The sequence below is a fragment of the Balaenoptera acutorostrata genome, chromosome 6 (assembly GCF_949987535.1).
Source record: "Balaenoptera acutorostrata chromosome 6, mBalAcu1.1, whole genome shotgun sequence".
NCBI classification, from domain to species: domain Eukaryota; kingdom Metazoa; phylum Chordata; class Mammalia; order Artiodactyla; family Balaenopteridae; genus Balaenoptera; species Balaenoptera acutorostrata.
Window position 1 is genome coordinate 71,505,633 of NC_080069.1, and position 27,197 is coordinate 71,532,829.

A 27,197-nucleotide genomic window follows, 5' to 3' on the forward strand; every position below is an offset into this window, starting at 1 on the left:
ATTTAGATCATTAAATATTTGAAGAATTAACAGGCTTAACTTGGTCAACTGTAAAATTATAGAAAACTTTTGTTGGTGGTGGTGGTGGTCTGCGAAACCGCAAGATACTTCCTACTCACTCCAAACAAAACACTCAAGTCAATCTTTCTTGTCAACTTTTTGACAGCACAGATTTGATAAATAACACCATAAATAATAATCTAGGACTTAGGTATGTGGCAACTTTTTTTCTCCTTGGTGAGAAGGCAGAAGAATATTAGAGTTTGATGTATATGTTTAAGACAGCTACATGGATGTGTCTTAGAGGATATGGGGTGCTGAAAATACAAATGAATCTCTTCCAGGTAGGGTGTATATGTTAAGATTTTGTTGTTGTTATTATTATTATTAGCACATACCATACTATTTGCCTAATAGGTGCTGCTGATGGACCTCCTGCCATTCCTGTTCTGTATTCTCTCCTTTTGAGCTTTCACTGGGGAACTAATGAATTAGACAAAGCAGTCCAGAGTCAGTCACATTGAGTTTGGAGTCAGACTCACTGGATGAGAAATACTGAATGTTTCCCCTTTGTCCATAACATGAGGGGGAAAGGCATACTTAACTGTTCTTACGAGACTTAAATGAGCTTATCCAAACATAATACTTAAGGCAGACAATAAGTACTTGTCAACGGTCTGTGTGCTGAAGAGTGGGATAGGTGTCTGGGAAGTAATGATGGCCCCCGCTCTCAAGAAGCGTAGTCTAGTGAATCATCAGTCTCAAGCCTAATGCCTTAAGAGGCGGGAAGCAATGTGATTTAGAAGACAGTAAAATCTGATCCTTAACACCCCTGGGATCAATTCCCATTCCTCAACTTTCCGAGTGGCCCTCCAAAAGATATGTCAGTGTACCAACCTGCAGAAGCTATGAAAGTGAGCTTATTCGGGAAAAGGATCTTTGCAGATGTAGTTAAGTAAGGACCTCCAAATGAGATCATCCTTGATTACCCTGATGGGCCCTAAATCCAATGACAAGTGTCTTTATAAAACGTAGAAGAGGGGAAGACATAGAAGAGAAAGCCGTGTGAAGACAGAGGCAGAGGTTGAAGTCTTGCAGCCCAAGCCAAGTAACTCCTGGAACCACCAGAAGCTGAAAGGGGCAAAGAATGCTCCCCTAGAGCCTTCAGAGAGTGCACAACCGCGCCACCAGCATGATTTCCGACTTCCAACCTCCAGAACTGTTAGAGAATAAATTCTGTTGTTTGACCAGACCAGGTTTGTGGTGTTTCTTCATCTGTAAAATGGGGATAACATCCTAACTAGTCTCATTTCCTGAAATGTTAAGTGGGGTAACTGCAGTCTGGAGGAATGCGCAGACGTTTAAAACGGCAAACGTTTATTGAGCGCTTGTCCTGATCATTCAATGTGCTAGGCGCTTTCCCTGTATGACTCAGCCGTCTCTATTTTATTAATCACATAACCAAGGCTCAGAGACATTCAGTCTTTTGCCCAAAGGCATACAGCTAAGAAGCGGAAAAGAGATCGCAATTCTAGCCGACTCCCGAGGTTTCCCTTTAATGTCCCCCGCTGGACTGCCAGGGAGGATGCAAATGAACGCACTCTCGAAGCGTTAACTAGTTTAGCCTCAGTTCCAGCTACAAATTAGCCGAGCCAACCAAGCCTCCGCTTCCACAACTGGTCAGGTCTCGTGAGATGCCGCCGGCTCCCCCGGCCGGGAAGCGACAGGGTTAATGACGTCACTTTCAGGAGCCGCTATCACGTCCTCGCCCCACGGATCCTTTCAAGGGCCAAAACCCGCCTGTGACGCAGCCCTCGCGCCTCTGGTCGAAGTGAGAACAGAAGCGGGCCAATAGAAATGCCGAATTTCCGTTTTTCCGGCTAATCCCCACCCCTTAACCGAACTCGGCCGAGGAAGAAGGGAAAAGGCGCCTAGGGGGCGGGGCAAAGCGAGGAAGCGGAAGCTGTGGCGGCGGAACTGGGATGCGCGCCTGGTCGGGGTCACACGTGTGCGGTGAGTGCTGCGTCCTCCGCGCCCGCTCCCGGGAGGGCTTTGCCGCCTGCTCGGCGCTGAAGTCCGAGGGTCTCTCGGGTAGAGGTGTTCACACATGTCACCCGCTGGGCGGCCTTCTGTGCCCTTTTCTGTTCTGGGAGTTTGGGGGTTGACGGGAGCCTGGCGACAAGGGCGGTTTACAACTCCTCTCCCTACCACGCTTTCAGCCTTTTTGTCGTGTATTTGACAGACATCCGCTCTGCGCTCGGTCAGTGCTAGATGCCCAGTTTGCAACCTGAATGTACAGTTGCAGGTTGTAAGCGCTGGGAAGGAAATGACCTGGGTGCCGAGACACAAGATAGGGGAGTCTGATGTGATCCTGAAGCCGAGACCTAGAGCGTGGCGAGAGGCAACCCTGAAATCTGAAAGCCCAGGGAAAACTACTTTCAGCAGAGGCCGTGACTTGGGCTAAGTCCCTGAGGTGGAAGGGGGACCGATGTTAGTGAGCTAGAAGTTCAGCCATATAATATAAAGGGGTAGGGTGAGAGAAGGTTCTGTAGGGCTTTGAAGGCCGTGGTGGGAGTTTCGATTTTCTCTACAATGGAAAAATATTCCCCTTATTAGAACACAGTGAAGGCTTATAAGCAAGGGAGAAACACAATAGGCCCTGGTTCTTTTTGGAAAATGGATAATAATTTGGGTTATTGTTGATTTTATCGTTGAATTATTGATGATGGTTTGAATTAGGGTGGTGGTACTGGAGATTGAATTTGAAGGGTTAGAGGTGTTTTTAAAGATTCAAGAAGAATTATTGAAAAATTGAATGTAGCAGACCAGGAAGAGTAAACTCTCACAGGTAAATCTTAGGTTTCTTCCTTGAGCAGTGGAGTGGATGCTGTGGCATTGCTGAAATGGGGAGGAATAGGGTGGGGAAATCAGATGAGGAAGTTATTGTTTGGGGGTGGTTTGCAGTGGTCATATAGCTAAAGAATTTTATTTCGGTTCTATTAAGTGTACGGTGTTTGTTAGACACCTAAACGGAAGTTTCAGGTAGGCAGTTAGATACACAAGCCTGGAGCCCAAGGAGATGCTCCTAATGGAGAGAGAATTTGGGAGTCCAGCATGGGATTGCACGAGGTCACCTAGGGAGAAGAGAGAGGGGAAGACTTGAGGAATGCCAGCATTTAGAAGTTGGGTACTGAATGGTCATTACTTTCAAAGTGCAATGCTGAGCCTGCTGGGAGGAGTAAAGATCAGTCATGATCAGTCACGTGTCCCTCTATGTCTGGGAAATCTCTCCTCTTTTCCTTCACGAGGCAGAATTGGGCTCTCTCGGCTCTGTGGCTCTCTGAACACTTTTTATATACTTCAGTTATAATGCTTAATTATGCCATGTTTTAATTTTCTGCTCGTCTGTCTCTATCACACCACACTTTGATTTTTTTTAAATTAATTAATTTAAAAAATTAAAATTATGGCTGTGCTGGGTCCTCGTTTCAGTGCGAGGGCTTTCCCCAGTTGCGGCGAGCGGGGGCCACTCTTCATCGCGGCGCGCGGGCCTCTCACTATCGCGGCCTCTCTTGTTGCGGAGCACAGGCTCCAGACGCGCAGGCTCAGTAGTTGTGGCTCACGGGCACAGTCGCTCCGCGGCATGTGGGACCTTCCCAGACCAGGGCTCGAACCCGTGTCCCCTGCATTGGCAGGCAGATTCTCAACCACTGCGCCACCAGGGAAGCCCTGATTTTTTTTTGTATATGTATTTTTAAAACCCATTAGCTCTCTAGCACATAGTGTGTAGGTATTCAATACATTTCAAGTCCAAAGCGTTGTTATAAGAAGGTCATCAAAATGTGCCATAGGAATAAGGAGAATCATTTGAGAAAGAAAGAAGGCATCTGGAGGAGGAATGATAAGAAATTGTCATTTAGGCTGGATGTGAAGGATGGGTAGGATTTATATTGATAGAGAATGGCTTTAAAGTTTGGCTCCTGAAAAAGAATAGTGAGGGAGTAAGGTTGGCTTCAGTGTGGTATTGTGATGTGGGTAAGTTAGGACTAAGTTTTGAATGGCCATGAATGCCACACTGAGTTTGAAATTTTTCGTATAAGCAGTGGGAAGCTTTTGAAGGTGTTAGAGCAGGGAAATGACATGAAATGGATGTGATAGTGGAAGACTAATCGGGCAGCAGGCGGTGGATCATAGCAGACTGGGTCTAACGGCGGAAAACAATGTGAGCAAGAGATAGAGTCTGAGTGGGGTAGTAGAGGGAAGGGAAAAAGAGGAGACAATTCCAAGACACTGGAGTGTGATGGTTGGATGTGATGGTACAGGGTCCCCAAGCAAATGCATTTTGCTAAGTGAGAGAAGCAAGACCCCAAAGGCTGTATATTGTCTAATTCCATTTATAGGACATTTTTGAAAAGGCACAAAGCTAGAGGGTAGAAAAATGATCAAGCATTGCCAAGAGAGCCAGGAGAGGATGATTGCAAAGGGGTTCCGCAGGGGACTTTTAGGAGTGTGGGACAGTTCTGTAAGGTGTTGTGGTGGAGGATACTTGACTGTGGGTTTGTCAAAATCAGCACTGTACACCAAAAAGAATGAACTTGACCATAGGCAGATGAAAAGAAAGTCAACTGACATGTCAGGAGATGGAATGCAGACTGAAACAAAATGCATCTAACTAGTACAAATGTATAAAAAGACCTCACTGAAGGAGTGGAGGGAAAAGAGCTGACCTAAGTAACTTTGGAAAGCAGTGTTTTGAGTGGATACTGTGAGGGAAAAGACAAAAAGAACTGTAAATAAACACCACATTATAGTTGGTACATTTGTTTTTACCGACTATAACCCTGTGGCACGTGATTAGAGTTGGAGACATTAGTATGAACTTACTTAATAGGTACAGAGATACAGGTTTGTGTATACACATAGGCTAATATACATACATATATTACCTAGCCCTGTCTGGTGAAAAGACCTAGAAGCAGTGACACCCCAGTGACAAGCACACCTAGCACTCAGATCTCAATGAGAGGATTTCTCTAGGGTGCCTTGGAGAAGTGTCTGATTTTAGGGCTTGTGCAAGGAAAATAAAAGGTAAACTTGGAACAAGTGCCAGGAATTAAGGATATGCTAAGGGGAAAAAAAAAAGGATGGACCATATGAAAAGGACACAGAAGCAACCTTAGAGATTTCAAAGCTGGAACAATTTTAGCAACAAAATAAAGATACTATTAGTCCATATCGCAAATAATAAAATACTATGAGGCCATACTGATGTAAATAAATGATTAAGTGAATGAGGAGAAGGATTAAATGTTCCCTACAGAAGAATACAAAATAATGAAGGTAAAAGTAAGGGAAATAGAAAATCATCATGTAAACACCACGGAAATTGCTGCAGGCAAGATCCACTGGAGAGTGCTAAAATCAGTGGGGGATACAGGATATTTGCATGATCTCAAAACATATCCAAAATATTTATTAATTGCTCTGGGGATTTTAATGCATTGATTCAAATTCTTTAATACTCCCCGCTCTAGAAAGTGGAGCTTAATTCTCCTCCCCCTAAGTTTGGGCTGAATTTTAGTGACTTGCTTCTAACAGAGTATGGAAAGGGAGACATAGTAACTTTACAGCAGAGACACCTTGCAAACACTATGTTAACCAAGTGATCAAGGTTAATATCGCTAGTCATGTCGATATCATGCTCCTCCTAATGTGATGGGATGAGAAGGGCACTTCATCTCTGTGGTATTCTTCCCTCAAATCCGTAAGGCCAGTAGAATCATAGGAAAATGTCAGACAGACCCCAAATGTGGGATATTCTACACAGTGCCTGACCAGTACTCTCCAAAAGTGTCTTGGTCATGAGAAACAAGTAGAGATGGAGAAGCTGTCACAGATTGGTGGAAACTAAGAAGATTTGATGATTAAATGCAAGGTATTCTGGAATTGAAAAACGACGTCAGTGGAAAAACTGGCGAAATCCAAATTTAATAGCATCATATTAATGTTATTTCTTAGTTTGGGTAAATGCATTAGGGGAGGCTGAGAGGTATACTGGACCTTTCTCTGTGTCTTTCCCAACTCTTCTTTAAAACTAAACTTATATCAAAATAAAAAGTTCATGCACAGAAGAGCTAAGGGATGCAGATGTGGTTATGAAGGCTATAGCCAAGTGACAGTGACCCTACAGTCATTAATGATCTAAGGAAACGGAGTAATTCAGAGGCCATTCATTTTCCAGAGTGCTCTTTGGGACCCTACTGGTCCCTTGAGATATTCCAGGAAAAAGTGGTTCAACTACGGTTGGGAAATCCTGCATACTTCAGCTTGTGCTTGGTGATTAATGGCTTAAATTAGCAAATTAAAAGAATCTGCCTTTCCTTAAAGACGCCTCCTTCATTATTTTCATTTAAGAGTTTCCCAAATACATTTCACCCCCGAACCCCTTGTTTCTCTTATATCTATTAATATCTTGAGAAATTTGTTGTTCTTCAATGGAAAATTCTTGTCTAGAAATATCTGGAATTGTCTAGGGATCCCTAGCATCTACTCGCGAGGGTCAACTTTAGAAATTTTGAAATGAGTTGAATATGCAACTTTGGAAGGTACAGAAATAGACAAATAAAACATAATAACTTTTGCTCTTGATACATTCGTCTGCTTTCAGGAGCCTTGGGCAGCTGAGGGGTTATCTGTTGTTTGCCCTGTGCACGGTGGGGTCTCTATCCAGAAGCAGCCTGTTAGGCAGATTTCTTTAAAATGAAATATTAAATATTTCAACAATCTTATTTCGGAGGTCTTTGAAAATTACTTGGTTGCCTCTAAAAGAATAACAGATTAAACGTTTGAAGTTAGTTTTTTTTAGCTACCTTGGGTTACATAAGGAACTTTTAGATAATCTTTCATTAAATTTGGATATGTGATAAGTGCAATGTTTGTTCCTGGCTTTTTAGGATAGAGACCAAAAAATCAAGTGGTAATATTGTCAGTTTCTCATCACAGAGTCTTCCCAGGTTGTAAGTAATGCAAACACTGACAGTTTTATCATGCTTAGTGTAAATAATGATTTATTTTTAGCCATTACTATTGCTGAAATGTTGCCTCCAAAACATCACACACTAGCCAAGGTGTGTGTGTGTGTGTGTTGTTAGTTTTTGTATTGGTATCGTATTTATTGTCACTTTTACAATCTTAGAAGTCATGGTTGTGTAGTTCCTGGACTCATGGGTGCCTGTGCTGGACGCAGCTAATTTGTCCTGCATCTGTGACTTGAAGGAGTAAATGTGGCAGTGACCACTAATGACTTTTATTGGATGAGAGCAATTCAGTGATCCTTTTTTGGATTTTGTTTTTGTTTTCCAGAGTTGCTGTAATGGAAGTCAAAGGGAAAAAAAAAATCGCAGGAAAAGGTACAAAGCCATCACAAGAAAAAAACAGATTTCATAAAAACAGTGGTAAGATTCTCAAAACATGCTTCCCATGTGGTTGTTTTGGCCCTTGGAGGGAGCGGTTGGTGCGATGAGGGGGCATGTAGCAGATTCCAATCTATTCATGGGTTAGAGTTAGGATTAAAGTAGTAGGAAAAAGTAGGTGTTACTATATATGAGTTTGCATGTTCCCTGTGAAACTTAGACCTTTGAGAAATTGCCAGGATAATTGGTGGATGCTGTACTTTTGAAAGACATGTCGGCTAGTGATGCTGTTCCCTCACTAGTTCACAACAACATTTTATTTTAGCGTTTGATAAATTGTGGCTGATTAATACGTCTACTGGTGAGCCAGGTCTTCAGGATTTCTCATTGTGATGTCTTTATTGTTCCATCAGGTGTCAGTATTGCAAAATAGAAAAGTCAGGAATTGTGTCAATGACTAGTTTCCTAAGCAATCTTTTTTTTTTCTTGCAACTAGAAATTCTGAAAAATAAACATTTTAAATTTGTTTATATATGATATACTTTCTAAATTTTAAATGTTCATTTTATTCTTAGATTCTTATTATGTTATTGACCCCCTGAATACACACACACACACACACACACACACACACACACACACACAGACATATAAATAATATCTCATCTTGTGATATGTGCTTAAAACAGAAGTACACCCAACTGGCAGTAGTGGTTATCTCTCGAATTATGGGTAGTTTTTATTATGTATTTCTCTACTTCGTAGGTTTTCTATAATGAACCTGTATTATAATTTTATAATCAGAGTAAGTTTTTAAATTTTGTTTTGATTTTTTAAGTCCTACTGTGCTCCGTTTTTGAGAATAAAACAAAGTATGTTTCACTAAAGAGTGTGTAATTTTCTGTAACAAATACAATCCAGTGGATAAAAGATCTAGGCCCAGGATCATTGAACTAACAATTATTCATTATTGTCACTAGATTCTGGTTCTTCAAAGACATTCCCAAAAAAAGTTGTTAAGGAAGGTGGACCTAAAATCACATCTAAGAACTTTGAGAAAACTGCCACAAAACCTGGGAAAAAAGGTGTGAAGCAGTTCAAGAATAAGCAGCAAGGGGATAAAATACCAAAGAACAAATTCCAGCAGGCAGATAAATTCAACAGGAAGAGAAAATTCCAGCCAGACAGTAAAAATGATGGTAAGCACTGATTCCTTTAGCAGAGTTTTTGCAGAAGCCTTGCCCTGCCTGAGCTATTGCCTGAACCACTGTGCACAGGGACTCTAGAAGTCTGGTAGAGACCTTCTGTTCTTGTTCCTTGACAGGCAACACTTGGGGTGGGGGTGGGAGGGTAGATGGGATTAAATAAAAAACAGAAAGCATCTTCTCTGGTCAAAATTGTCCTCTGGTACCTAGAATTCCTTACTTCCTAGGCCCTTGCTGAATTCCCCTAGCTGTGGAATTAGGCTAAATTGTAATGGCTTTATGCATTGGAACCTCAATAAAACATTCCTTTCTGTAGGCTAAAATTAATGAACTCATTCATTCAACAAACAAATACTTAATACTTAAATTTAATACTTAAATAACCAGTGTGTCCCAGCTAAACATCCACCTTGGCTAAGGATGCCCTGGTGAACAAGAAACATATAGACCCTGCCCTCACAGAGCTCAGGCCACTCTAATATCATCAACCCATCAGATGGCTCAGACCCGGTAAACACTTCCAGAGAAGGTATAGTATACATGTGACAGACTTGACTTGAATTGGTTGAACAGGATAGGTTGCTAACTGATTAGAAGTGTTGGCAAGGCTCCTCTTTGTTGAAACAAACTACTAATCTCTTCATCATGATGTTTAAGTGGTTGTCTCTAACCCAGAGCTTTGCTGTCTGTTGTACAGCCTGCCCTTGCTGTGCATCGTCTGTCCTGCACTGGTCTCAAACGAGCAGCTTCCAGGTTACACGTGCTGACATGCATATGCCTTCTCTGCAGCATCATGAGAATTTCTCTGGTGTCTTTCATACTCTTTTTCTCCAGCGTGGCATAGCCTGACACTGCTCCTCTGCTGCCAACTGAGACCACTGCCATGGGGCCTTTTTACTCCAGTTCTTTAGACCTGGTCCCTGTTCTCTGCTCTGCCTAGGGCTGCTCCAAGACAGGGGTGTAGGGAGAGAGGGAAGGAGGGAAATTTTCATTATTTCTCATTAGGCCTGGAGAATTCTTTCATGCTCTAGCTTCCATCTTTTCTCTTTCCCCCTTCTCTTCCAGCTTCTCTTTCCTACCTACTCTTTCCTAGTTTCTCTGTTAGGTCCTAAATCTTCCTTTCCACACTGGAGTTCTTGACACCTGCATTTTAAATGCACACACATCCTCATCTTATTATAGTGGAGCTCTGGTTCCTTTTGCTATAGGAGATAAGTTCCCAGCATCTCAAAATGGAACTTTGATTTTATTTTCTCAGTTTTATACCAGCAACTGAGGGGGATTGGATACTAGACATCCCCAAAATTGGTTGTATCTGCTGCAACCCAGCATGGCATATGTCAAGGGTGCCCAAATATTTGTAGAACTAAATGAACTCTGGATTGGTTATTATTCTCTGCTGTATAGTACATGATGCCCTAATATTAATGGTAAATATGCCTTCTGTTGCCTGTAGGAATAAGGCTGGGAATAAGCAAGTGAGCAGAAAGAGGAGTAACTAAATACACTGTAGTATCTTGAATGCCATTAAAAATTATATTCTTGAGGAATATTTAGTTTCATGGAAGAATGCTTACAACATAATAATGTTTAAGTAAAGACAATACGGAAATTAATATAAAACGTGTAGGGGAAAAGACAAGAAGGGAATAAAATGTTAATCCCTAGGTTTTGAGATTATAGGAGAATTTTGTTTTTTGAGTGTATTTCTAATCAGAGAAGGGGAGATATCTAGAAATAACTTATTCTCCTAAGGGTTCTTTGCAGGGTACTCATGTAAATAATACCCATTTTATTAAGTTTTTTTTTTGTTTGGCCTCTTTGGGTTTTTCATTCAATTAATAAGTTAGATTGTGAAGACCAAAAATAACCAATAGAAAGATACTCGACTTTTATAGCATGACCCTAATTGTAGAGAACTGAGGAATTTTGATTGTGCATTGTCATGAGTAAGAGACATCAGAGAATAAAGTTTTAGAGCCATATCTGGGTTTGAATCCTGACTCTGCCACTTAGGAGTTAACGTGACCTTGGACAAGGAACTTACCTGCTTGGTGCCTTTGTTTCCCTGACATGAAGGGGATAATAATAGTACCCACCTCATAGGGTTGTTGTAAGAATTAAATTACTTAATACATAACAGCACTCAGAAGAGTGAATTTTTGAATATTGTTTTTCCTGTGTTAATTTGGACTAATTTTTGTTTTCATTGAGAACTGATTATACCTAAAGTCCAATGATCTTAATGTTCTAGAGTAAAATTTTATTTTACAATTGAGAAAGATGCTTAAACTTTTTAAATTGCTTTTATAATCTGTTTAGTTTCCCTTTTTTTTTTCTTAATAGGTGTCCTGTTAAGATTCAATAAATAGCTGTTGAATAAATGAACAGTTGGTGTCAACCAAATTTAAAATGTGTAAACTGCTCAGAAAATGAAATAAAGTATAAGTTGGTAGGGAATGATGTTTTCCCCTTTCTAGTTTCCTCAATGAGTATTGATCTTGATTAGTGATTGCCATAGGTACCTAATTTGTACTTGTGTATGGCACTGAGAATGTTAAATGTAATTGAAAATAATTTCTGTAATGACTAGACACAGCAGCCAAGAAACCCAAATGGGATGAGTTCAAAAAAAAGAAAAAAGAACTGAAGCAGAGCAGGCAACTCAGTGATAAAACCAACTACGACGTTGTTGTTCGGGCAAAGCAGATCTGGGAGATCTTAAGAAGGTAATGCTACTTAATGGCATCTTTATTAGGCCCTTTGAGATGATGGAAGAGTAACAGTGTACCTAGTAAATAGTGAAATGTCCTAAGATAAATGGCATAGCGCTTGGGTTATTTAGGGAGTACTCATAACACTCCAGTAGAGGTATCAGTATTTGGATGTGTGCCCATTGCAGAAACGTGTGGAATCATTAGGATGGTGTCAGATCTGCATATGAAAATGAATGAGAGTTTAAATGGATTTGACGTCCTTCCTGAGAAATTTCTGAGAAAATGAAGGACAATTCTTTTCGGCTAGGTTTTGAAATACTTGAGTACTTGGTGTCTTGGACTTGTTTTATTATTTTCTTTACTTTCGAAGTTCTGGCTGTTAAGATTTAGATTGATGCATAAAATTATACCTTGTGAGATGAGTTTCTGCCTTTGAGAAAATTACTTTTCTCTGGCTGCTCTGGAATAGTCATTTTAATGTCCAGTTTGCTCTCTTTGAAGAGAAAATCATACTGAACTGGGTGAACATACACTGGTATGGTTTTTATTTTTGTGTGCTTAAAATAATGTCTTTACTTAGGCTATGTTTCCTGCCTCTTTTATAGAAAAGATTGTGACAAAGAAAAAAGAGTGAAGTTGATGAGTGATATGCAGAAGTTGATTCAAGGGAAAATTAAAACTGTAAGTAGGGCATACTCAGTTGCAATTTTAACAATTGAAATTGACTCGCAGTTGACCATTGTGGCAGGTGAAATTGTTTCTGTTTTTAATGTATTTGGCCTCAAATTTCAAATACCTTTTATAATACTGATTAAAAAATTTAATAGTGAGAGACCTTACTGCTGGGAAATTATAAAAAGGCTATCAAGTATTTGGCTGTTCATTCTAAAATAATTTACTTAAAATAAGTCAGTGTTCTCTTAAAGTTATCTCGAGGAATTTGTTAGTTCAACAGTGTTCGTTAGAATGTCTTGCTGTGAACTCTATACTTTTGCATGTTCTGAATTGCTGGCTATTTTGTATGTGTGATGCAAACACATGATTACTTTCTTCCTGCTTTTACAAGCATCATGCAAAGATCTTTAAAATATAATAGATTTGGGACTTCTGAACTGATTTTCGTTGTTGCTGTTTAATCCTGTTTTATAGTAAACTTCTATTGATTCTTGTGTATTTGGATAAATACTTAGTGATATTCACTAGTAAGCCAACAGACTCGGTATCTCTGGAGACCCTTGAGGGGCAGCCTTTGCCGAACCACGTGCGTGGGTCTAACCAGATGCTGTATTGCAGTTTGAAGGGCTGTCTTAAAATAGTGAGTTCCCAGCTGCTGCTTTCTTAAAGCCAGCAAGGTCTTTTTAGGTTGGAACTCCTCCTCATCTCTAGCAGTAGTCTGTTATACTCAATTTATAAATAATTTACACTCAAGATCCTTTCCCAGTTACCCTTAGGTTATTACTGCATGCCCATGGACTTGGGAGTTAGTCTGGTATTCAAATACTCACTCTGCTATTTAAAATATGTGTGCCTTTAGACAATAACATCCTATTTATTGATTGTTTACTGTGTGCTAGGAATTATGCTAACCAGTGCATACTTTGTATCCTTTAACTTATTCATCATCCCTATTAAACGTTTGATACATCTGGGCTCAGAGAAGTTAAGTTTCATCCCCAGGGTCACAAAGATAGCAAGTTCCTTAACTTCTCATAAACTTACTTTAATCTATAAAGTGCTAATAACAACAACCCACTTTTAAGGTTGCTTTGAGGTTAAATGAGAAAAATACACTTAAAGCACATATACTGGTTACATAGTAGGTAATCAACATATGCACAAAACAGCCTTATTTTTTTTTAAATTATTTTTAAAGTTTTATCAAAAATGTCTATGCAAATCTCCCTTAAGGAAATTCTTCGGAAATCCATGACTTTGATGAAGGTATACCTTCACCTTCTGACTTGTTAGAATTTAAAAATTTAAAGACAGACTCAGCAACGAGTAATAAGGACTATTAAAGTAGACTCTAGCATATAAAAAATAATAGTGCATGACTGATTATCTGTGGTCATTGCTTTAGAAAATTGATCAGCAAGTCCTTCAGTGAGGATCTAATCCATCCAATGGTTGTGAGGGGGGTTGGGTTGGAGAATCAGATTTGAAATTCTAGGAATATAACTGGATGTATGTTCAGGGATTATAATGAAAATGTGAGAAATGGAGTGATTAGCTCATAAGGTAATTGCCAATGTGTATCTAGATTATTATAATAATTAGGTATAATTATTTATGTAGCAATACTTTGGTTGCCAAAGCCAAACATTCTTAGATCATTTATATTTTTTTAAAAATCATAGAATAATAGAATTTTTGCATTGGAAAATTCCTCTTTTAAGGAAAGTAACTTAGAGAAATGAAAAATGTAGTGTGTATAATCATTAGACAGGTTTGGTTTGAATTATAATGATAGAATCTTGCAGAATACTTAAATGCATTCCTGTCTCAATGCCGTACAGTAGCCAGCAAAACCAAAGAATGCCATTCTGAACAATTAAACAAGAATTTCTGCTCCCAAGTAACCTAGGTTTGATTAGCCATGAAGACCCTACTTTTTTTTCCTCACAAGGAATTGTAAAAGAGGCAGCAATACAACATAAATAATATGATAGAAACATATATTTTCAGGGAGAATTCGTCTAAAGGCCCCAACTGTTTTCCTACAGATTGCGTTTGCACATGATTCAACTCGTGTGATCCAGTGTTACATTCAGTATGGCAATGAAGAGCAGAGGAAACAGGCTTTTGAAGAACTGCGAGGTATTTCATATATATATTTTGTAATTGTTTGTAAAAAGTCGCTTGTTTTCTCTTGAAATACCCAACACTGTCTTGGAAAAGAATTCTGTTGAGGGATAGCAGTGTGTCCTCTGCCAGGACCTTTTCTGTTTATTTGTTTTTTTGCCTGGGACAAATAGGGAGTTATTCTTTTGTGTTCCCAAGATTGTGCAGTTAGTTCTTCCCTTGTTTCTGGAGGACTGAAATGAGGTTATCATTAATGTAATGTATTTTGTTTTTCAGGCGATTTGGTTGAATTAAGTAAAGCTAAATATTCCAGAAATATTGTTAAGAAGTTTCTCATGTATGGGTGAGTTGTTCTATTTATAAAATATTTTTTTATTAGTTTTTTAAAGGTGTGGATACCTATTGTGTGCAAATAAATGTTGCTTAAAAGTCTGTTACCATAATAGTAGGCTTAAGCAGATGCTTGTGATGTTTGCAAGGAGTGTGGTCTTAAAAAATTAATGTTATTAAAATTAATGTAAAATGATGGTATTGTCTTCATTGTTCTTACGAGTGTATCTTGAAGCCCTGGAAGAAGAGAAATGGTTATAATGAACTTTAAATTAGTCACCAGTTATTTAGAAGATGGAGTGATGAGAGGGGCAGGTGAGTAGGCTCAGAAGCAGGGTTAGTGGGTTAGGAAATGTCAAGATGGGAGGATTTCCTAAACTAGGTGGAATTGATACTTGTCTTGCTGTCTCAAGTATAATAATGGGCCAAAATATGCTAACCAACAACAAAAAAGTACAGCTGACAAATTTTCAAAAACTATTCCTGACTAGAATTACTGGCCGCTTGATTATTTTAGGATAGAATAGAAATACTTGTGATTAAGTCCTGTTTTAAAAGAGAATCCTGGAGTATGGTTTATTCATATTATCCTGCATGTTTGACTTTTACCTTCTCCTTTTCTCCTTCTACCCCACTTTTTTTAAGCTGAACAATTTACTAATGGGAACTGACATTTATTGAGCACTTACTATGTGCTGGTTACAGTTCTCAGTGCATCTTAACTCACTTATCCTCACATCAACCTTATTCTTTCTATTTTATGACTAAAGAAGCTGAGTCACAGAGCGGTGAAATACCTTGCTCAGGGTCTTTCAGCTGGTAAGACCCTAGGTCTTTTCAAACCTAGGCAGGCTGGCCCCCGAGTCACTTAGAAATGCAAGGTAGAGGGAATTCCCTGGCGGTCCAGTGCGCAGTTTCATTGTTGAGGGCCCAGGTTCAAGCCCTGGCTGGGGAACTAAGATCCTGCAAGCCATGCAGCGCAGCCAAAAAAAAGAAAAAAAACAGAAAAAGAAAAGAAAGAAATACAAGGTAGAAATACAAGGCAATTTGATTTCCCTTCTCGTAGCATTTCTCTATGTTAGCCACCTCCACATACAATGACGAGCTGGTCTCAGGAGAAGTGTGTCATGTTTTGTTGCCACCCAGCTTTCTCCTTCTGTCGCTTCTCTTTTCCCACGGTCACGCTGGGTTTAGGAATAAAGCACAGATTACAGAGATAATGAGAAGCTTTAAAGGTCACGTGAGGAAGATGCTGCGGCATGCGGAAGCGTCCGCCATCGTGGAGTACGCCTACAATGATAAAGCCATCTTGGAGCAGAGGAACATGCTGACAGAAGAGCTCTATGGGAACACATTTCAGCTTTACAAGGTGACATTTCAAGACATCTTGCCTAGAGATTTTACTTTCTCTGTGTGCTGTTCCTTACCTTCCAATGCCCTGTTTTCAGAATGTATTTTTACTTTGGTTGTTCCTTTAAGAGACTACCTCATAGCCTTTATCCTCTTGGATTATTTTGTCTCTGGTGTAGTAAGCAAGTGATCATACTTACATTTCTTTCTCCCAGAGCACAATCTTTAAATCCCCTATAAATTAAAACTACTTTTGTTACTCCTTCCCAAGTACTGTGTGTAATGCTTTGGTACTTCTGTTTCTGCAGTCAGATAGACCAAGGAAGAAGATTCTTAATAGTCAGTGAAGCTCTGTAAACACCCCCTAACCAGCTCTGGTTGAAGGGCCTCGAGCTCCCTGTTGCTGCCTTCTCCCATGTTTCCTCATGTTTGTGGATTACCCTTCCCCGGGTCATATGCAGAGAGGAAGCAGAGTAGCGAGACCCAACCTTGGATTTAGTACAAGGCTAGTAATGGGAGTAGAACAGTTAAAGGATCAATTTCAGACTTTAGGACACAAATACACATATGTATCTCAAGGGAGATGGATTGATTCCTGGGTTCCTTCTGCTAGTCAGTGTCAGCTCCTGGGTTGAACTTAGTGCTCTGTTTCCTTTGTCACAGTCACTATAGGAATATCCAGCTAATTACAAAACATGGTGGCAAGAATTTGTTAACTGACTACTTGATCTTATGATTAGGCACATGCTAGGTGCTTGGCGAGTATGAACTGGCTGGTTGGTTATTTAGCTTGGCTCTGGAAGTACGATGGTGGGTGTATAGAATGAGAATTAGATAATCAAGAATTACCCTGTGAGTGTATCTACAGCGGGGCTTTTGTTATGTAAATATGGCAAATCTAAAAATTTAAGTTTATGTAAAATGACAATAATTGATTTTCTTTGTTCTGAAGTTGAAGAAACTTGATTAAATTTAGAGGGGTTTGATTTTTCTTCTGTTGCAGTCAGCAGATCACCCAACTCTGGACAAAGTATTAAAAGTACAGCCAGAAAAACTAGAGCTTATCATGGATGAAATGAAACAGATTCTAACTCCAATGGCCCAAAAGTAAGGAAGCTGGGGTTTTTTTTTTTTCTTAACAAATGGCATTTGAAGGAGGAAAGTTTTATATAGCCTTTGCAGAGAAAAGGTGGATAGTTTCCCAATTATAGTCTGTTATTTAAATTGGATTGTGAGACTTAAAAGCCCATGCATTTGGCCTTCTTGGAATTTGTACCACAGTGGAGTGGTCGGGGCATTACGTCTGGGACAAGACTTCCTGGGTGTGAATCCTGGTGCCTCTCTCAGTTGCTAACTGTGTGACCTTGGGCAACTTAACTTCTCCGTGCCTCAGTTTCCATATCTGTAAAATTACGATAATAATAGTATATATTTCATAGCGTTTTATGAAGATTAAATGGGCTCATATTTCCAGCGTGCTCAGAACAGTGCCTTGCCATTAAGAACAACATGTTTTTGCCGTCTACGTGGATACTGCGTGTGAACTTGAAGTCTTTGGTGCCCGATCATTAGCCTCCACTGCACACCTGAATTCACCAAGTGTCACACTAGGAGGCTCGGATCAATTAGGTGTTGTTGCAACTGCTGATACTGTTTTGATCTATTTAGGATTTAACTGCTAAAATGATTTTATGAAACTGACACATTATAAAGGAGGCTTGACAGAAAGAAAATAGCCATTAAAAAATAGTCGACATGTGGATTTCTAATCACATGTCCACTGTTGTGTAAAAGAATATAGATGTCCTTATTTAAGAAAGTTGAGTGTATTTTGAATGATAATTTCATATTTGCTGATTAGATACTAGAAACTTGTACTCTGGTCTTGGTTGTAGATGGCAACCAAGACCTATAAATATTTTAATAGGTCTAAAAGTTTTTTTTTTTTTTTTTTTAGTCTTAGTATTGCTAAAGATATGATTTATTTTATGACAAATGACATTTGCTGAAACCATTTCACTTGTTTTGATTATTTTAGGGTGACCGAGGTTACCTATCTCGGTATTATTGTGGTGCCATTTCTGACTTTTTTTTTCTTCTTTTTTTCTGTTTTCAGAGAAGCTGTGATTAAGCACTCACTGGTACATAAAGTATTCTTGGACTTTTTTACCTATGCACCCCCGAAGCTGAGATCAGTAAGTTCTTGGTTTTAGGTTTTAAACTGAAACATGTAGAGCTGTGTAAAAAATGTGGAATACTGCTTTGATGTATATTGGCTTTTGAAAATTTTAAAGAATTGTTTCCTTATTTAGAAAAGATAATGCGCTAAACTCCCTTTGAAGAAGTCTACTAATTCCACTTAGATTTTTGCCAGAAAGACAGTAGAATTGACCATAATGTTATCAATTTCATTGAATTTTTATATTTTAATTATAATCCAGAGAGCATCCTCTAGCTTACCCTAATCAGAAAATTAACTAACATGGAGGAATATTCAGCATTCAGGGAGTTTGAAATTCACCTGTATTGATACAAAAAAAAAAATTATATTGGTGTTAAAAGGTTACGGGAGGACACTTAGGTAAAACTAAGTGAACCGTGAAAAACTGGACCTTACATGAGAGTGAAGGTTAATTGCACTGCCCTTCAAGTCAGTTATGGGAATATAGATGAGAATTCATTTTAGTCCCCTGAATTTTGCTTGCCTCATCATACTGTGAACTCATCATCCATTTGTTCTCATTCTAATAATAAGCGATAACCAAGTAACGAGACTCGCGTCTTTTTAACAAATACGCCAGATTAAACATTCATAGGAATTTTGACCCTCTCCAAATTGACATGCAAAATAGTTTTCCAAGAGTAGCCACCTACCTAAGCATGTGGCTCAGTGACCACAGCAGCTGCTGATTCTCTTCGGGGGATTTCTCTCTTGTTCTGGCACAGCGCAGTATCTCACAGTTCTGGATCTACTGAGGCAGGACTTCATTTTCAGAACTGAGAAAATGATCGTTTGAATATATTCCGTAGTGGAAAGTCTTTATCTTTTTAATGTTGAATGTGTCTTAGTAATAGCAAAAAATCATTGGGAACTTAGTGTGAATATAAAATAATCAGACAGGTCTTTGTGGCCCCAGGGGCATTTTCAATAGAGAGACTTTTTAAAAAAAAAAAAAACTTTTGGAGGTAAAGGAAGCATAATTGGAATATATGTTTAACTCCCCAACTGGATAGCTTTGAAGAGATTCATAAGTTCAGGTATGTAAGCTGAAAGCTATGTTCTTGAGATTTATCCTGGAAAAGGATTGTGAGATAGTTCAGGGTGAAATTGCTGTTCCTTATTGATAAAAATAGGCCACTTTTCTCCTTCCTGGCAGGAGACTTTGTATTTATTTAATATAAATTGGGAATGGACTAAAGTGGCCCCGCAGCTGTTAGCTGGCAGAACTCACTTATGTCCTATATGCTAGACTTCCAAATATAATTACGAAATTACATACATTGAAAATAAGGAATAAAGATTAAAAATAAGCTAAAATTACCTTGTAATAAATTAATGATTGGGTTTTTACTTAAAGGTCATTGAGTAAAGGCCTAGTGAAGGCCTAGTCTAAACGTTAATGTAGGGATAAATATTTCTTAGAAAAATGTTATTTAAGTGTCTTTATGGTGAATTATTAATATGATTTCCAGAGGTAATCCAGTGATAAATTAAAAAAGAAAAACTTTTTCAGACAAAATTAGTGTTTTGGTTTTCTGCTTGTTATATACATGACTCTTTTAGGGAAGAACATTTTATTTATTTTATCTGGCTTTTTTATTAAAAACTCCCTTTTTCCCACAGCCAACTCTTAGATTTTTTTTTTTCCCTTGAGAAGTCCTTCAGAATATACTGTACGTAAACAGTTGACCCTACAACAACACGAGGTTGGGGTGCCGACACTCCCGTCCCCCTCAGTGGAAAATCCGCCTATAATCAGCCCTCCCCATCAGCAGTTCTGATTGCGGATTTACCCACCTTCAGATGGTGTAGTGCTATAGTACATATTTACTGAAAAAAATCCGCGTATAAGTGGACCCGCCTGGTTCAAATTGCCCTCAGGGGTCAACTGTATACATACTTTTTTGAACAGACATTGGTAAAACTCAGGGATTTTAATAGAAATTGCCTGCCAGCAGTACTTACTGCTCTTGATGGAAAAGAATGTTTCCAGGAAGAGGGTGTATGGATGTTATGCCTGTCCACAAAATTAAACATTAAATTGTTTGCTACCGATACTTTCTGCCTTTCATTCTCTGTGCATAAATGCTCCTTAGTAGGCAGATTGTGAAAAAGCAACAAGAAAGAGTAAACCAAAGCCCTGAACTGCATTCATTCCCCAGGAAATGATTGAAGCCATCCGAGAGGCAGTGGTATACCTGGCGCACACACGCGATGGCGCCAGAGTGGCCATGCACTGCCTGTGGCACGGCACGCCCAAGGTAAGCGGCACTCAGGGCTTGACTTGCCCCTCCTTAGACTTTCTCGGTCTCCTTGGGGTTTTGCCCTCTTGCGCACAGCAATGTTATCTTTGCAAAGTTGTGCCTCAAGGCCTCACAGAAACTGGCTCCCCTGTGAGTCTTTTGTTTCTTCTCTACTGGAGTCTTCTTAAAGTTTGAAAACCTTGGGTTGTCTTGTATGGGGAGGGGTGTGTCAAGCAAGTAAACACACTATTTATGTTAGGCTTAAGTTTATAAAAGTTTTGGTACCTGTCAGCCTCTTTGATTCCTCATTGAATGATCTTGTTGTGGGAGAGGGAGAGGAAAGAGAAGAAAATGAGCAGCTGTGCATTTGCTCCCATGGTTCTTAAGTACTTTGAGGGAAAAGGTAAAGATCCATATTAATTATAGAAGCTTAACAGAAATGATCCTCATTTCCTTGATTGGTATAATTCTGCCTTTAAAAGACAGTTGTATTTTGTCCACTTTTTTTCTTTCGTCCACTTTTTAATACAAATTTAATTTCTCCTCAACAAGTAATGTATTGAATGCCATCTGTATGCTAGACTTTTATGCATTTGAAGACAGTTCAGACATTGGAAGAGGGATCTCAGTTCTTAGTATAAAAGGAGGTAGTTTCGCTAGATTTGCCTTCCAACTAATAATTTTATGGTTCCATATTTATGTCTCAATGGATTGTCACATAGAAGTCTAAGATTATAATAGCTCTGAGAGGACTTCTTATAGTGTATTGCATTTTTTGGTTCTGGTTCAATAACTATTTTCACTAATGAAAAGTATGCCACTCCAATGAAAGTTTAATATTATATAAAATTTTTAACTATGAAATACCTTAATCTATAGCTAATCTATAACTAAACCTGTAGCTATAAGTTCATTGAGACAGTTTTTCTTTTTTAAGGACAGGAAAGTGATTGTGAAAACAATGAAGACTTATGTTGAAAAGGTGGCTAATGTAAGTATAAAAACTACATATTTCTTTTAACTATTTTTAACAATAAAATGTATTTATATCTATTATAGGAAATTTGAAGAGTTCAGAAAATTACCAAGAAAATTATTTGTTGTTTCATTTTGTTATAATCTATTTTTATGCATATGCATGTCTTTTTATATATTATTAAATTTACACAAAATGAATTTCTCCTCTTTTCATTTAACATTGTACTGTGGCAATTTTCCATTTTTATTAGATAAGTTTTGAAGACCTGATATTTAGTCTCTAGGTAAATTGCACTTCAGAAACTTGTTACCAATTTTCATTACCACCAAAACATAACAGAAAGTGAAACTTGTCTCTTTTTTTTCCTTAGATTAAATTTGTAGTGTGGTCAAAGAAAATTTTAGTTAACTTTTATAATTCTTTGGAATCTTTTTTGGAGATGCTATAACAGCTTTTCTAATGAAATTGGAGGATATAAAAAGTGTTTTTTCTGAAGGATTAGTTGCCTCAAAAAATAGTATTTCTGTGTATTTAAATACTAAATAGTTTTCCATAATAATTCTAAAATATATGTAGTAGTAAGCATTAGTTTTCAATTTTTGAACTGTTTTATATATTATGTTTTATAGCGTCTCATTTACAGATGAACTAAAGTTAGTGATATCAACAACTTTTCCCTCTGAAAAATCCAATAAGAACTACTGGCATCTAGTGAATACTTGATATAGTAAATGCTAATTCAAATTCAGATAAACTGGTGTTCTGTGATTGTATACATATCTGTTGTCTTCTGTAGGATTCAAGACTAGGAAGAGAGTATAAAACCACGTAGAAGGTAGCTAACTTGCCTGTAACAAAATAAGAGGCTCTCTAGTGAGGGGTTTTCAGAGTATGAGAAAATTTTATGATTCATAATTCATCATTAAGTAAATCTTTTTGTATAACATTTTAGTTTGAATATTTTAAATTAGAAATGAGTGAAAATAGAATGTTAATAGAAATTTCTATTAGGTGGAAGGGAGGGATAAACTAGGATTTGGGATTAACATATACACACTACTATATAGAGTGGATAATCAACAAGGACCTACTGTATAGCACAGGGAACTCTACTTAATATTCTGTAATAATCTAGATGGGAAGAGATTCTGAAAAAAAGATGGATATATGTATATGTATGACTCAATCACTTTGCTATACACCTGAAACATACAACATTGTAAATCAACTATAGTCCAACATAAAATAAAAATATAAAAATAAAATAACATCGGAAAAAAACGTTCTGAAAGGTATTAATAGTAAAAGACACTCTTTTGTAATAAAATTAGATTGTTTTAATTATACAATTTGGTTACATCAACAGTAAATTTTTTGGAGAACCTCATCCCCACAAGGTATTGCGATGTTAGCAAATTAACAATTCAATGTCTTTTTTATCTCAAGGAGTTGCTTCTAAAGGGGTGAGATAAACTAATACAACCCATGGATTTGGTCTATGGGTTATTTGGAAGTATTTAATTTCCAAATATTAGGGATTTCTTGATATACTCTGTATTATTTCAGTCTTTTGAAATTTATAATGACTTATTTTATGGACCAATGTATGGTCTATGTTAATGTCTTGAAAAGAATATGTGAGTGTCATCCTCTATAAACGTCAGTTAGATCAAAATGGTTTGTAGTGTTTTCAGATCATGGATGTTTTTACTGATTTTATTTATCATTGTCTAGTTCTATCAGTTGCTGGGGAAGTGAATTCAAACTTCCAAGTATAATTGTAGAATTGTCTATTTCTCACTTAAATTCTGTTCCACCTTCTGTATTCACCCTGAGATATTTTACGCTTGGGTGTGTTTCCGTGTGTGGGACTTAAAAAACCAGAAACCCGTGGTTGTGTACTATATGCACAACATTCTCTACTTTGTTTGCTTCATTTAATTCATCTCAGGGGTCATTTTATTTCAATATATATTCATCTGTCTACCTCTCTCTTGTTAATGACTTTATGATATTTTATTATATGACTTCCATAGTTCATTTAACCAGTCCCTACTATCGGACACGTTAGTTTCTAGTTTTTTATTTCAAATAATTCTCCAGGGCATATCCTTTGTTCGTATGTGGAAGCATGTCTGTAAGATACCTCCCTAGAACTACAATTGCTGGATCAGAAAGTACATGCATTTTAAATTTTTAGTGTTGTTGTCAGTTGCCCTTAAAGAGGTTGAACCACTTTACATTCTCATCAGCAACATAAAAGTGTGCCTGCCTTTCCCCAAACCTTTGCTGAATTAGTATATTATCAAGGGCTTTCACTTTTGTGTATAGGACAGGTGGGATATAGTATTTCATTGTTTTAATTATAGCCCTTAATTAATGAGCATTATTTCATATGCTTAAAGCCATTTGTACTTCTCTTTGTGAACTGATTCTTCATGTTCTTAGCCCATTTTTAGTTGATTGTTGGTCTTATATATAGTAAAGATGTTAGACCTTTGTTGTTTTTCTCCAATTTGTTTCTAGTTGAGATGTTATTCCTGCCATATTCATCGGATCTGGCTCTGAATGAGTGTTGGCTGGTAGCAAAAGTCAAATCCCTCTTAAAGTAAAAAAAGATTTATCTCATCATCTGGGATACTTAAAAGGAATATGCCTCAACCTTTGAAAACTTTTTTTTTTTAACATAAAGTAGAAGTTCTTTAAATCTTGGAACAATATCAGCATCATGGAAAAAATTCTATTATTTCAATAGTAATGATTGTGAAAGTCCTAATGTATATTTGTATGATCTCATGCTGCTCTACTTTTTGAAAGCAGTTGTTTTTATCTTATTCTCATATTCACTATATAAGTATATTCTTCTAGTTCTTTTTTTTTAGTGTTTCTATTTTAATTATATAGGATTATTTTAAAGAAATTGTACAGTATACCAAAGAAAATGAAAAATTATTTGTAATCCTTCAACCCAGTGGTGACAGTGTTTTTCCTTCCAGGATTTTCTGTGTATGTGTATTATGTATATTTTGTGTATATAATTATATCTGAGTTTATATATTTTCTTTTTCATGATTGCAATACTCTAGTTTTTTTTTCCCCACTTGTCACTGTAATTTTCTTTGAGTTTAATTTTCAAGTAGCTATTCTTTAACAGGATACCTATTTTTGAGAGGTGTTATATTCTGATTAGTTTAAAAAAATGAGTCTCAGCTATTTAACATTGAAGAATGTGCTTATCTGTTTCTGTCTTTTTCTTACTCAACCTAGAATATAATTAACTAGGTCCTGATACAAGAGCACATTTCTTTGAATGACTTTTATCCATCTCCGTTATATTATGCTGGATACGTTGTCAGGGTGTTAACCTTTTAACGTAACTCTTTAGGTGGAAGAAAAGGGAGAATCTGTGTATTTTTTTAACCTTTACTGGCTTTCAATTCCCACAGGGACAATACTCCCACTTGGTTTTATTGGCGGCATTTGACTGTATTGATGATACTAAGCTTGTGAGGCAGATAATCATATCAGTAAGTAATTCACATAGTCTTCAATTTAAGTTAAATTGATACATCATTTGTGAATGTGTAAGTTTGATTTCACACGTAGATGTGTAAAGACTTTGAAGTGTGTAAATACTTTCTGCCAGTATTTCTTATTTTTTAGTTGCCTTAAGCCTATTTTGGGGGGTGCTTTATTCCCGTACAAACCATAATCCTGTTACTTGATTATTACTAATTAATGTTGCTTTAAATATGTAAAAGACTGCTTAAATTAGGGTAATGTGACTTTTTAGACCATGTAACATACTAAAAGAAAAATTAGCGATGCAGTGTTTAGATTTGATCGGAAATTTATTTTCATAGTAATTCTTCAGTTATTCAAGAACTCATGTCCCCCCAGGCAGAAGCTATCCATGACCTTTTTTTCTCTCCCTTTGGAGAAACTAGCTCTGCATAGCTTATCAATACATCTGTCCTGACTTGAACTGGAGAAGAAAAACTGATGAAGTTCACTCAATTGTGATGGCTTCTTAGAGACTTCATGAAAGCTGGTGTAGAGTTAGATTAAAAATTTTAACTAAAATTAGAATACTAGCTTCCTTTTTTCATTTTAGCTTTTTAGCCTGGTATAATGACCGTAAAGTGGTAATAATTGAATGCGGTTTACTTCACCCTAAATTTGCCTTCAGAAAAACTGAGCTGTTCTCTTATAAAAACTCCACCCAAGTAAAAACTATATTATGAAATAATTTTCTTCATTCTGCAATGACTGCCCCATTTCTGACTTGAGATTCTGTGATCCTGTTTTATTTTTCCTTCCTTTATTTCTAGCATGCAAGTTGTGTTAGGTGTATGATAGAGGTTTCAGGGGAAGGCGTAAGAAATTGCAGCATTGGTAGCAGGGACCGAACCTGGAAATGTTTTAAAAAGCACATAACCTGTATAGACACAGATTATTCATTTGAAAGTTGGTACACATGGATGGGGCCCTTGCAGAAATCTTAGTGACAAAAGCGACTTCCACACCACCTGCAGGGAGAAGCATATTGATGTTCAGATAGAGAATTTACCTGTTGGCCTGTGGTGGTGCTGTGGCCTCTTTGTAGCCTATCTGGGCCAGTTAGAGCTGGGTGATTAGGAAAAATGTCCCAACTAGTGAAGGGATAGGAGATTTGTTTTCTCAGATGCCAGCTGTAGGTCCCAGTGTGTGAATTTCTCATGCCCTTGCTGTCATTTTCCAGCTTTCCCCTTGACTGTTTTAAGATTGTGATGATTTTCTTTGGGATAGGATTGTGGGAAGAAACAAGTTGGCAGGTCTTTGATGTTACAAACTGAGTATTTTGACATGTTCCTTGTGACTTTATTACCCTTTTGACTCCAATCAATAATGATTGTTTTTCATTCCAGTGACAGAAATGTGAGGCCATAGATTAGCTAATGAATAAAGTTGTTTCATGAAAATGGAAACAGGCTGGGCTATTGAAAGCTTGCTTTTGTTTAATATTTTCATGACAACTAAAATTTGCATAACTGTTCCAAATGGATTTTAAGAGAAACCAAACTTCCTTCAGGATTTGCCACAATTGTCTGCTAGATTAATTTTTTCCAAAGATTTATCCCACTTAAAGTCGCTGTTGAAACAGTTTTAATTCCTTGTGCTTATCAGTTTGATTCCCACAACTGTTTAACCCACATTCCTAGTGACTTTCTCATACTTAGGGCAGCTTTCCCTGAGAATGGCCTCATTTGCTGATGTCTTGCCTCTAGCTGACAAATGCTCAACGGGTTTTGTGTATCATTAAACTATGTAGCCAGTGATAAAATTATGGAATGCTAATTGCTCTTGCATTTTCCCCTGCCATCCACCACAAAACCTGTTGCAGTATGCAGTGCTTGTTAAAAATACCCAAGAAAGCTTAATGTTGCAAAACATTCTGTTCAGGGTAACCAGATTCCTGCAAATGTCAGGTTGAAATCACAGCCTGGTCAGTTGAGCCCTCACCTTTCAAAATGGATACACATTGTTTCCCACTTACTTTACTTTCTAAAATAAACATACTTATAAAATCCGATCCTGGAATTGTTGGTATGATGCAACTGCTTTGACAGCAGTGATCCTCTAAAAAGGAAGTAAGTGCACTGGCCAGTTGCTCTTTGAGAGTGAATATTGATACATACTTTGAAGTGTAGTATCTTTAAGATGCTATACAGAAGATATAAAGAATCATAACAGTGAACACCCAGCCTCCCACCTGATGGGGCAGGAAGAAGTAAAACTTGCCAAATACAGTTGAAGTTCAAGCCCTTTGTGTACTTTTTTTTTTTTTTTGCATATCCTTGTACCCGCCCCCCCACCCCCGCTGTGATGGATTGGTGCTTATTATTTGCATGCATTCCCTTATCCTTTTGCTATATGTAGATGTTTATGGTATTATTTT

At 37.7% G+C, this 27,197-nt stretch overlaps 1 protein-coding gene across 1 annotated transcript in view; it reads left to right on the forward strand.

Moving 5' to 3' along the window:
- The first annotated feature begins 1,878 nt into the window (after window positions 1–1,878).
- Window positions 1,879–27,197, forward strand: part of PUM3 (pumilio RNA binding family member 3) — a 40,334-nt gene continuing 15,015 nt past the window's right edge. Inside the window, exons 1-13 of the mRNA XM_007182220.2 lie at window positions 1,879–2,013; window positions 7,363–7,454; window positions 8,393–8,611; window positions 11,211–11,346; window positions 11,940–12,015; window positions 14,058–14,151; window positions 14,413–14,479; window positions 15,661–15,835; window positions 16,820–16,923; window positions 17,933–18,011; window positions 20,200–20,298; window positions 21,218–21,271; window positions 24,706–24,786. Coding sequence (XP_007182282.2) covers window positions 7,373–7,454; window positions 8,393–8,611; window positions 11,211–11,346; window positions 11,940–12,015; window positions 14,058–14,151; window positions 14,413–14,479; window positions 15,661–15,835; window positions 16,820–16,923; window positions 17,933–18,011; window positions 20,200–20,298; window positions 21,218–21,271; window positions 24,706–24,786 — 1,266 coding nt within the window. The 5' untranslated portion in view covers window positions 1,879–2,013; window positions 7,363–7,372. The remainder of the gene's footprint in view (window positions 2,014–7,362; window positions 7,455–8,392; window positions 8,612–11,210; window positions 11,347–11,939; window positions 12,016–14,057; window positions 14,152–14,412; window positions 14,480–15,660; window positions 15,836–16,819; window positions 16,924–17,932; window positions 18,012–20,199; window positions 20,299–21,217; window positions 21,272–24,705; window positions 24,787–27,197) is intronic.